This window comes from Schistocerca piceifrons, chromosome 6, assembly GCF_021461385.2.
Source record: "Schistocerca piceifrons isolate TAMUIC-IGC-003096 chromosome 6, iqSchPice1.1, whole genome shotgun sequence".
Taxonomy (NCBI): Eukaryota; Metazoa; Arthropoda; class Insecta; order Orthoptera; family Acrididae; genus Schistocerca; species Schistocerca piceifrons.
The window spans coordinates 356,330,053-356,342,846 of record NC_060143.1 but is presented as its reverse complement, the minus strand read 5'-3'; the positions used below and the strand labels follow the sequence as shown (position 1 = coordinate 356,342,846).

The 12,794-nt window shown below is 43.0% G+C and overlaps 1 protein-coding gene across 1 annotated transcript in view; it reads left to right on the top strand.

Annotated features, from left to right (window-relative positions):
* The window catches only part of LOC124802858, a 64,405-nt gene extending 63,213 nt beyond the window's left edge, over positions 1-1,192 (top strand). The window contains exon 5 of the mRNA XM_047263891.1: positions 665-1,192. Coding sequence (XP_047119847.1) covers positions 665-718 — 54 coding nt within the window. The 3' untranslated portion in view covers positions 719-1,192. The remainder of the gene's footprint in view (positions 1-664) is intronic.
* Positions 1,193-12,794: the final 11,602 nt, after the last annotated feature.

Genomic DNA, 12,794 nt, shown 5'->3' with positions numbered 1-12,794 from the left:
GGATAGGTGATTCCGTATCCCCTTAAGTTTCTTGTAGGAAAGTGAATTTTGTAATGAAATTTAATGCACCTCCACATTGGATATGGGGGTGGTTGTCGGAGGAGTACCTCTCAGTGCAGCATGTGCCGGAAGTGGCTACAGCCTGTATTCTCCCTACACCCTGTTGTGCGTTTTTAAACTTTTATATATGCATTTTATGTGTCTAACTGTTTAACTTAATTAGCTGTCTGGTCCCTACAGTCTGCATTTTCTGACCGCATTTTAATTGTGCTGACTGTGACGATCCTTCTTGGTGTATCCTTTGGAGACCAGCTACAGTTTTAGCTGCCTAAAGCTGCTGTCATGTACATTTTTAACCATGATGTCATGGTCATAGACCCTGGAGCTGACAGGTCTCCTTTTCTTGTTTCATATCTTTTCAAGTCATTTTCCTATGAATCGAGGGACTGATAACCAAGTAAATTAATCTCTTGAAACTTGTAACCATCCATCATCATGAGCTCCTATTGTTATGACCATGTCCTGGTTGCCATCTCATACTTATTTTTGCTTTCCCATTTTTAACTTAAAATATAGTACTTCATTCCATTGTGTGCTGGAATGTCTGATATTTTATCCCGTCGTGTATATGAAGTAAAATGCAGTATTTCTTTTTCTATTTCAGCCAGTTTCGAAAGCTTCTTCCGTGGAATCCTTATACCGAAGAAACAAGAGGTAAATTTCAAACAAGCAGTTGTAAAGGTTTTCGAATGGATTCATCTTTATAGTTCCTTTTAATGACTATTTTTACTGTTTTTGTACATTTGGAAGGTGTGTAATATATTGAAACAATTTGATACTGTTAACAAAAAGTAATTGCATACAAACATACCTGTACGTTAAAAGAAGAGTTTCCTATTGTAATTTCGTGAAAAAAGTACCTGACACTTTTTCATTGTCACATTTACAGTGAAAATATAAATGTTAGATCTATCTGTAAGCTATGTTATGAAGTAGTTTATTTGGATTGACTGCAATTGGTTCATTCTTACTACGCTAAACAGTGTTTTTATATGCTTGTGTAGGTAAGGCAAAATATTCTTCTCTGTGTGACATAATCATAAGTTTATCATCTTTATCATTTTTTATTAATTTTGTAAACATGTAAAAGCCTGTAAGTTTTAACTAGTGATTTTAGTTTAAAATTTTATTGTAAATATTGATTTGTAAATATTTAGACTTACCGAGACTGTCTTTGTTTGAAATCTTTCGGTGAAAAGATAACTTTATAACTCATTGTTTGTTTTCATTTACTATCTGATGTACCTTACTACCACAAACTCAGATTCCAGTACAGGTTACAGTTCCTGCAATTCATATAATTCAGACTTATCCACATTAAGGATTAGCTCTAAAATTAACTTATATTTCTTGTTAACACCTTGATCTGACAGATTGCCAGTATGTAAATTTTATGGCTTTATAGTGTTAATGTTCATAGCATCACACTGTGCTGAACAAATAGAAAATCTGTTGGCTGATGGAAAAAAAAATATTGCTCACATGTGCACAATGCATTTATCATATTTTGGTTTATAGATACTAAGTTTACGATATCCATTAAAATTCAGTCTGAAGGAGATTGTTCAATTAGTTTCACAACTAAAATCCTAAAGAGAAGTAAGTGAAAGATACATGAACAGTGAGTTAATACTCTTCAATAAATGACCCTCCTGCAACAAAATACTTCCCCAAAAGATTTTCCAGTCTTCATACATCTCCTGCAAGCCAGCGACCGCTAGACATCAGGCATCATGTCAAAGCCATATGTCCCCAATCTCACCTTTGGAACTTGTGAACAAAGTCATTGTTAAATGTGAAATGTAGTGTGATTGGGGCAGCAGCGCCATATTGTATTTTGCTGACTCTTCCCTCACAGTTAATATGTGATAGTGCATTGTCATTTTGGACATCTAGATATTAACAAATCTCCCTTCTGGCATGGCTACTCACGTCTTCAAGTATTTTAGCACTTTTATGTTAATTTTACCATTCTCATTTGTTCAGTATGCAGAAACACTTTGTTTGTAGGAAGATGACAAGCTTAAATTTCACCCAAAAATAAATTTTGCTCTTCCATTATTTGTGCAAGACTTTTTGGTGAGGTGAATCATTTAAACTTGACTCATTTCAGATACATTCTATTTATTCACATTATCATTTTGTCCAAAATACGTGAATCAGTCTCCAAACATTCCAAAAGTTGTTGCTAAATCATTTCATGTGTTTCTTCTGGCCATATAACAAAACATTCATAGTTAACTTCACGCAACCTTTCTACATTTGAAAGTCATTGGCGACAATGAATTTAACACGTATGCTATCAGAGCTTCTTTCAGATTGATGTCAAATACCCGGCAGATTCCTGCAGTCTGTTTAAACATTTTTACAAAAAATGTATTGTGGGCATGGGTTTTGTCCCTTTAGGCCTTCCAAATCTTATTTGAAGCATCTGTAACAGATATGTTTAGTGTACTGTAAAATTTGGTGGCTCAACACTGCGTGACGTGCGCTGTATCTTGACTCTCAATGTGATGCACACAGTTCAGGGTTGGAAGCAACTATTTCAGACCCCCTTCTCTTGTGTGTCATTGCTCACCATTGATTTTGTCCATATTATCACCTTTCCCATTGACAGAGCACAAGGCAGATGATTATCCACCTCAACTTGGGTGTGTGCATTGGTGTCTGCAAAAGATTAATGGAAGTTGTTCTGCTCGTGAAAGAGCCACTGTTCACTGGGGAAGGCATGTAAAATTGTAATAACTCACATGTAGGGGCAGATGAAGCCCATGCACAGCAGTTAAAGAGGTCATCAGACAATTTGTATAAATGTGTTGCCAGTATGGTTGGCAACTACTTTCTTGGGCCCTACTTGTTTCTCAACAACTCAGGTGGTCATTGGTATACATTGGTCTAAAAGATCCCAGGACCTCAACACATTAGACTTCTTTCTCTGGGGCTAACTGAAAAGTGTGTTCTACCCTTGTGTACTTACAGGGGGAATTAGTTGCGAGAAGTTTTGCAGTGGCTACACATACACTAAAGGTGCCAGATGTTTACCATCAAAGGAGGGTCTTACTGCTGTTCTGTGCTGTAGTTAATGGTACTCATTTTGAACATTTATTGTAACATGATCTGAAACACATTTCACACTGTTTCATTCTCATTCATGCTCAGATACTGTATGCTCTCAATATACGAGGGCCGTTCAGAAAGTAACCTCCGGTTGATTTAAAAAAATACACCAAGTTAAATAAAAATATTTTAATATATACATCTTACAACTACATCTTTGCACTATTTTTCTCCATAGCGATTGAGGCACTTATCGTATCTCTTCACAAGCTTTGAAATTCCTTCTGCATAAAAATCACCCGCTTGTGCCTGGAGCCAGCCTGTGACCGCATCTTTGAGCTCTTCGTCGTCATCAAACCGCTGTGACCCGAGCCATTTCTTCAAATGCATGAAGAGGTGATAATCACTTGGCGCCAGGTCTGGGCTGTAAGGTGGATGGTTGATAACGTCCCACTTGAAGGACTCAAGAAGGGCCGTTGTTCTGCGAGCAGAGTGAGGACGGGCGTTATCGTGCAAAAAAACGATACCGGAAGTCAGCATACCACGGCGTTTGTTCTGTATAACCCGTCGTAACTTTTTTATTGTTTCACAGTACACGTATTGATTAATGGTTGTACCACGTTCCATGAATTCAACCAACAACACCCCTTTGGCATCCCAAAACACTGTTGCCATCAGTTTTCTGGCAGAAAAATCTTGCGAGGTTTTTCTTGGTTTGGTAGGCGAATTTGAATGTGCCCACATCTTTGATTGTTCTTTTGTCTCAGGGTTCACGTACTTAATCCAGGTTTCGTCACCGGTCACGATTCTGTTTAACAATGGTTCTCCTTCGTCCTCATAACGTGACAGAAAGTCTAATGCAGAGGCCATTCTTTGAGTTTTGTGGTGGTCGGTAAGAATTTTGGGCACCCATCGTGCACAGAACTTACGGTAAACCAATCTTGCTGTCACTATCTCGTACAAGAGTGTCTTAGAAATCTGTGGAAAACCAGTAGACAACTCCGACATTGAGAAACGTCGATTTTCACGAACTTTTGCATCAACTGTCTGAACGAGTTCGTCAGTCACCAATGATGGTCTACCACTCCTCTCTACATCATGAACGTTTTCTCGTCCACTTTTAAATAAACGTACCCATTCACGGACAACTCCTTCACTCATAACTCTTGGTCCGTACACGGCACAAAGCTCACGATGAATAGCTGCTGCAGAATATCCTTTGGCTGTAAAAAAACCTTATGACAGCACGCACTTCACATTTGGCGGGGTTTTCTATTGCAGCACACATTTCAAACTGCCACAAAAACTAAACTAGCGCAGGTACGACGTTCACTCGACCACGGCTTGATGCCGACTGACCTGTTGAGTGCGTGAACGCACAGATGGCGTCGCTACTCCCCCCACAACCCGCACTGTGACCAATCTGAGGTTACTTTCTGAACCGCCCTCGTACATTTCCAACACTTTGTTGGTTAATTTAAAGGTAGAAGATACATTGATAAAATTATTTTATCATACAAGAGGTAATGCTGGTTAAATACAGGGTGATTATAGTTAAATTTAAACTTTCAAAATGCTGTAGAAATAACACTACTGGTCAGAAGGACATCAAATTGCAACAGAATATTATCGGAGAAGGGGGAAAACGTATGGCAGAAGGAAAAAAATGTGAAAATTGATCAATAGATGGCTCTGTATGTGTCAGAATACGTAAATGAAAACGCCTGTCATGCGTGCAACCCATTGAAGTTGGTATAAACATGCCGGGTAACGGCTCTTCTTCCTTTTGTGTCTGCGATATTCGTCATGACGCAGGATCACACTCTGCTTGTAAAGCTGTATCACAGGAATGATGACTGTGCCCATGTTGCTGTGGAAAATTTCTGGACACTGAAGGGTTTGAAAAAAGACATTGGTCAGATGACCTGCTGTGGGGTCTGGAGAAAATGATTCGGAAATTCAAAACGATTGGGTCTTTTGGTATGCAACATGGTATAGGGAGGAAACAAATTGATTCGATGTCGGTGAAAAGTGGCCACAGCAGTGCAGAAGGAGACAAGTGGTGGTGTGCAAACGTCTAGTGTATGGAGAATTGCCTGAACATTGGACATACCTGTGAGCACAGTGTGTAAAATCCTAAGAGACATCCTCCTATCCATTTAAAATCACCCATGTGCATGGGTTGCTTCCTGTTGACTTGCCAGCAGGACAGACCTTTCCTTTAGAATTTCTTGCTCGGATGGAAGTGGACAATGATTGGCCATGGAAGATTTTGTTAACAGCACTTCCATCTGACAGGATATGTTAGTACACAGAATTGTTGAATACGGGCAATGGAAACTCTACACGTATATAACCAGTACCACTTCATCCTGAAAAGGTCACTGTGTGGTGCAGGCGTACGGCGTCATTTATCATAGGGCCATATTTTTTCGAAGAAACAGGTGCTTCTGGTCCTGTTATCTGTACTATCGCTGGTAAGCGCTACGAGTGTCTTTTTGCGCAACAACATTGTTCCAGCTCTCCAACAGCGTGGATGGGATCACTTTATACAAGATGGCCCATCTCCGCACGTTGCAAATCCAGTTAAGCAGCTGCTGAAGTGCCATTTTGGAAATGCTAGATTATCAGCTGCCATTTCCCTACAACCTAGCCGCCCCTATCACTTGATTTTAATCCTTGTGACTTCTGGCAGTGGGGCTATCTGAAAGATGTTGTGTTCAGTGTGCAGATTGCAAACTTAGCTGTATTGAAGGCATGCATTGCGCAACACATTTTGGAATGTGACCCCAGAAATACTTTGATCAGTTGTGGACCATGCTGTTTCTCGATTTCAACTTGTCGCAGAAAACGGTGGACAGCATATTGAACATGTTTTGCACCAGTAACACGGAAAGTAGTAATCAGATTTGATTTTGATTGATGGTTTTTGTGCAATTTTTGGCCTCAGGACAATTAAAAACTGATGCGATTGTTGCTTTTTATGGGGTTGTGGCCTCAGGACAATTGAAAACCTATTTTTCCCATCCAATGTGGCATGACCTTGCTGTGGTGGATGGGCTTAACGTAACTAACAGTATCACACATGTACACCCATGCACACTGAGTAGTACAGTTTAGTGTCAAATGCTTACCTTAGGCATTGTTGTATTCTCATTTGTAGTCGACCGCTATTAAATTACGATGCTTACAGTGCCATCTATAGCTACATTTTGTAACTACTTATTTTTCGTCTGCCATTTCTTTTTCTCCTCCTCCGATAATATTTGTTTGCAATCCGACGTCATTCTGACCAGTGGTGTTATTTCTACAGCTGTCTGAAAGTTTAACTTTAATTATAATCACCCTGTACATGAAGAGGCTAGGAAGACAAGTGCCATGCACTCTAAAATTAATTTCAAGGTTGCGCTACAAAAAGAAAAAAAGCATAACATTCCTGGACCTTGTAATTACCAACAGTGATGGAAGGCACAAAATAGACACACACAGGAAATCAACCAACACTGATGTGATCATAAGTGATAAGTCATGTGATCCCAGAAGGTATGTCTGTGTTCTTCAGTGGTACACAGACTCTTGGAGTTACCTTTAGATGATGATTAAATTGACAAAGAAACTGCAGATAATTTGTGCAAATGGATACAAGAATAAAGACTTATCAAGATGTACAGAAAAATAACTTAGCTAGGGACACGTAAGAATAATAAAGGTTATGTGGTGCTAACATTTAGTGGTATGCATTCTGTAAGCATCGCCCACAGCTTTCAAACCAGAGTTAGCTTTTGGGAATATGCTACACAGCAAAAAAGTGACAAATACAGTGACTATTGGTTGTATAAAATAAACTGACAGACGTGAAAAATTTTTACTTGCGAACCAAAGGAATTTTGATGATTAGGTTTAGAGGTCGCTACTATGATGAAAGTGGTAGCACTATGACAATGTACTTGAAGCTGTAGAAGCATATGTTAGATCAAACAATGGAAAAATCAGGGATGAAATAACAATACATAGAGGACACATGAGTGGCAGCCAGGCACATTTGAAAGACCGACTGTCACTGTCGGTCCCATCTTGTCCTACACTTAAGATCCCCAATGCCCATGGCCCCCCTCAGGGAACTCGCTGTTATTTGGCAGGTTCATACTTGGCTACCATGGAGCCCCAGCCTTTGCAGCATCCCTTCTGTGCTGTGCTGCATGTCTATGCTCTTGCTATTCCTTTTCCTCCCTTGGGGAACATATCTGGAATGCTTTTGGAAACGCATTCTTAATATTCAGTAGCTAATATCAGAACAGCCTCTCCACTGTTTCTCGTTCTTCATTCTCATTCTCCAATCCTTAAACTGCTTCAGCATTTGAGGTTCCTCTTTTTCTTCTTCCTCCCTGTGTGCTCCTGAAGACCAGCCCACAGGTCTGACACACAACAGGTGGCTGGGTAAAACGTAATTCCCAGCCCCGGGTTGACAGGTAGGGATTGCACGTACCCCCTGGTACAGGCCAGGCCCAGGGAGGGGTGATTTCCTGAGCTGCTACCTTCCGAAATTGCTGATTGGTCCATCTGTCAAGTGTTTGGGAGGTGTGAACAATCACCTAAGGAGGGTGAGGCCCCCCCCCCCCCCCTCCGCAAGTTGGAAGGATCACGCCGTCGGACACATTGGCAATCATGGGGTATTTTCTTGCAATTAGCCAATAATCATATTCGCAGTCCACGGCTACCAAACGTAAATGGAATGAAGCTCCTGATTCAAAGACGCTCGCGGCTGCACCATGGTTCCTCCTAGTTTCATGTACTGAAGACGGTCCATCCTTTGAAACAGTAAATCCGTTTCTTATTCAGAAACGTGTTGATACGATTGCTGGTCTTGTGAAATCCTACCCTCGTTTATGCAATGGCACTTTGCTGTTGGAGACTACTTCTGATTCCCAAGCACAACTGCTTGCCATTTCACTTCTCCATGGCTATCCTCTTCGTGCTGAGGCCAATAGAACTCTGAATTCTTCTTGTGGTGTTATTTACACTAGGCTGCTCGATGAGCTGACTAAGGCAGAAATCCAAACATACTTATCTGATCAGGGTGTCATTGCCATATATGGTTCCTTAGAGCCTCCATGCACTCTTTTTCTCACCTTTTCTCATCCAAGATCAAAGCAGGCTATGAAGTTATTACAGTCTGACAGTACATTCTGAACCTGATGTGCTGCTACCAGTGTCATCATTTCAACTACACTCGAATGTCTTGTGGACACCCGGCCAAATGTGTAACCTGTGGTAGGGATGTGTCTGCCTGCTCCCCACTGTATCAACCGCAATGGCTACCATGCCACCTCCTCTAGAGATTGTCCTGTGTATCTCGAGTACGGTTCTTGTTACATCTCGCTCCATGAAGGAGATGGCCATGCAGACATGCAATCTCAGATTCAGCACTGTGGTTGTGAAATCGCCCAGTGTCGCCATAACATCACTGTCTCCATGACCAGCGGTGCAACAAGCCACCAAACATTCACCTCCCAAGGCGAAGTCACTGCTACACAATCGGCAGGCCAGAAAGGACAGAAGGAATACTCCTGTGAAGATTCGTATGTTCCTCCATCCAATAAACATCTGAGTCCTCCCCTACCAATCAGGATGGCTCCAAGAAGTCAAACCAAGGCAAATGGTCTTCTCCGTCACCGTCTGAGAAATCCTCTTTGATGGTGTTGCAACGTGATACCCTCGCCCGGCTGACCTCCGTGGTGCCGGTGCTCACCACCAACCGTTTTTCTGCACTGGAATCCACAGATTGACAGAGGGAGAGTGCCGATACCTCTGTAGATCTCATCGAGCAGGATCCTCTAGCCTCTGCGTCTTGGGGCAGTGAGTCTTTGAAGGCTGGCACTGCATCTTCCTAGCTGACACCTCTTTATCTTTTTTCCCTTATCCTCGTAATGACTCTCCTTCAATGGAATGTTTGTGGCCTTCGATCAAACAAAGAGGATTTATGGCTGCTCTTACAATTGCAGCTTGTTCTCTGCCTCCAGGAAACAAAATAGTGTCCTCACAACCTCTTTGAGCTCTTGCATTTTTGTCTCGGTCTGTTTCGACCTTCCTCCTGTGGGGGAACCATGCTGCTTATATGGGATGAAGTTTAAAGTCACTCGATCTCCTTGACTACCAGCCTTCAAGCTGTTTCAGTTCGCCTTTTCCTTGGTCACTTCCCTTTGTACTGTTTACATCCCTCTGCCATTTGATGCCACTAGGGCACACTTCCTCCAGCTTATTAGGCAGCTACCTCACCTCCTTCCTGCTGCTCGGAGCCTTTAATGTCCACCATCCCCTTTGAGGCTCTCCCAGAACCTGCAGAGAGATGCCCTCTAGGCTGACCTTTTCAATCAACTTAAGCTCCTCTGATTAACACAGGAGCACCCACATTCCTTTCACTCACACACACACACACACACACACACACACACACACACACACACACACCTATTCCCATTTGGACCTCTCCTTCTGGACTGCCCAGTTTGCCCATCATCTCGAGTGGTCCATTCTCTCTGATACATACTCGAGCGACCATGTCCCGTGAGCTATCTGTTTGCTAACTACTACCCGTCCTACGTGCAAACCCAGATGACAGGTTACTAAGGCCGACTGGAGGCTTTTTTTCTCCCTGGTGACCTCTGATGAACAACATTTCCCCCGTTGTGATGACCAGGTAGAATATCTTACAAACATTATCCTTACTGCCACAGAACACTTCCTCTTTATCATGCCATATTCCAGTCGCTTGGCACACTGAGGTGTGACGCAACGCAATTCGCATGCAGAGACTTGCTCTCCGCATTTTTAACCGTCATCCTATGACGGCACTCCTTTATTATAAACACTTGCATGCACATTGTCACATTTTTCGGGATGGCAAAAAACTAGCTGGATTTCAATCAGCAGTTCTTTTAACAATTCCACTCCCTCTCCCGTCGTGTGGATGAACATATGACGCCGCGCTGTTCTGCTGTTGACCATCACATCACTTTGTCCACCCACGTCATAAATGCTTTTCTGCAGAAATCCCAGACTGCGGCCTTGTTTTTAGAGCCTACGACACCTGCTGGAGGACTGGTATCCTCGTACGCTCTACATGTGGGGTTCCATGGCCGCACGCCTCGATTCCTTCAGGAATTCTTAAAAAAGGTTTTCAAGGTATGTGTTGGTTCTGCCTTATTGGACAACATTATCCAGGAAAACGGTGTGCGCCAAGGTCCCATCCTGGTTTTTGTCATCTTTGGTATCGCCAGATGGCCTGTCTCCCGCTGGGCATCTCTGGCTCCCTTTTCGTTGGCGTTTTTGCCATCTATTGCAGTTCTCCACGAACTTCTCATTGAGCCGCACCTTGAGGGATGTTTCGATCATCTTTACTCATGGAGCATCGACAATAGCTTTCAATTTTACACTGACAAAACTATTTGTATGAATTTCTGGTGGCACAATTGGTTTCTTCCACCGTCTTTATATCTTGCACCTGTTGCTCTTCTGTTCGTAGTTTCAACAAAGTTCCTGGGGCTCATGCTCGATAGGAAACTTTCTCGGTCCTCCCATGTGTCTTACCTGCCAGCCTGTTGTATGCTGTCTCTCAGTGTCCTATATGTCCTCAGTGGTACTTCCTGGGGAGTGCATCGGACCACCCTCCTCTGTTTGTGTCAGATCCTTGTCCGTTCGAACTAGACTATGGGTGTGTCGTTTATACATCTGCACGTCCATCCCTCTTACACCGTCTCAATACTGTCTGCCATCGTGGCATCTGCTTGGCCATTGGCGCCTTTTACACTAGTCGAGTTAAGAATCTGTATGCCAAAGAACCCGAACTGCTGATATCATAGCACTGTGACTTTCTCCTCAGCAGTTACACATGCTGTTTGTCTGCTGTGCCTGGCTACCCATCCTACACCTCCTTCTTTGATGACTCCTTTGTTTGCCAGTATGGGGTGCGTCCCTCTTCTCTGTTACATCCTGGAGTTCACTTTCAGCCTTTACTTCAGCAGCTTAACTTGATGCTACCTGCCACTTTCATAATGGGTGTGAACCCTTCATCACCTTGGTTTCATGTGGTGGCCAGTTTTCACCTTGGCCTTTATTCACTTCCTAGACATTAATCCAGCCTCACTCTGTCGCCTTAAAGTTTCACGACCTTCGCGATAGTATCTTTGTGTACACTGATGGCTGTCGATTTGACCGTGGAGCTGGGTGTCCTTTAGCCATTGGCGCTGACAGTTTTTGGTATCGGCTTCCAGAACACTGCTCAGTATTTACAGCAGAGTTCTTTGCCCTGTATCAGGCCATGCAGTACATCCGGCGACACAGGCTTTTCAATTGCATCATCTCATCTGACCCTCTCATTGTCCTTCAAAGCCTCTACATGCTGTATCCCATCCATCCCTTAGTACAACGTGTCCAGGAAAGCTGTCACTTGCTCACCCTCATTGGAGCTGCTATGATATTTATGTGGGTTACTGGTCATGTCAGTCTGGCAGGAAATGAGTTTGCTGTCGCTGCCAAGGCTGTAGTCCTTGTACCTAAGCCCACTAGCTCTTACATTCCCTCCAGTGATCTCTGTATTGCCATCTGTTAGCAGGTGGTGTCACTTTGGCATCACCATTGGTCCTCCCTTCATGGGAAAAAGCTCCAGGTTATTAAGCCTTCCCAGCGGCTTGGACGATCTCCTCTCGGCCCTCTGGATTGCGTATCGGGCACCGTCTTTCTAGCCATCGCCATTTGTTAAGTGGCACTCCCCCACCACTATGTGCTCATTGCCCTCAACCTCTGGTGGTTCGCCATTTTCTGATAGAATGCCCTTTTTCTTAACCACTTACGTCCTCGTTTATGTTTGCCATCTGGAGTTATCGGCCATTTTAGTGAATAACATGTGGGCTGTTGATTGCACTTTACTTTTTATCTGTCGTAGCAATATGGTGAAGGACATTCAATCTCCGTTTCTGTATGGCGCATTTTATGGACCTTTCTCCAAGTCCCTGTTTTTAGCTGCCTTTCCTTCTGTCGATTGGGCTTAATGTGTAGTAGTTTTTAACTCCTTTTTTTTATTTAGTGTTCTACGGTTCTGACGTGGGCACTTATGACCCTAGCTGTTTTAGTGCCGTAAAACAAAACAGTGCCCATTGGTCTTGTCGCTATTGAACTCTACCTTTTCCAACACTTTATTGACTCCATTTGCGATGAAATCTGTAGTACAGTAATGGGCACCTCTCTGGCCAACATCCACTAACCTTTTCATGGGCCATCTAGAGGACTCCTTCCTAAACCACCAAGAGTCCCGAACTGCTCGCCTGGTTCTCTGTGACATCTCCATGATTTGACCTAAGGGTGATGACACCCTCTATCCATATTCCTGCAGAACCGCAATACCTTATCTTCCATTCGCTTTACCTGGTCCTCCTCAGCCCAACAAGCAGAGCTTTCCTCAGTGTTGACATCCAGCTCAAGTATGGACACATCAGTACCTCCCATCAATTACCAATGATACTGCTACTTAAACAGCTGCCACTCATTCCACACCAAGAAGCCTCTTTCAGTCTAGTCATCCATGGACGTCACCTATGCAGTGATGAGCAGTCACTCTTCAAATATGGCAAAGGTCTCACAAGGCCTCCACAAAATGAAATTACCCTCCCAATATTGTACAG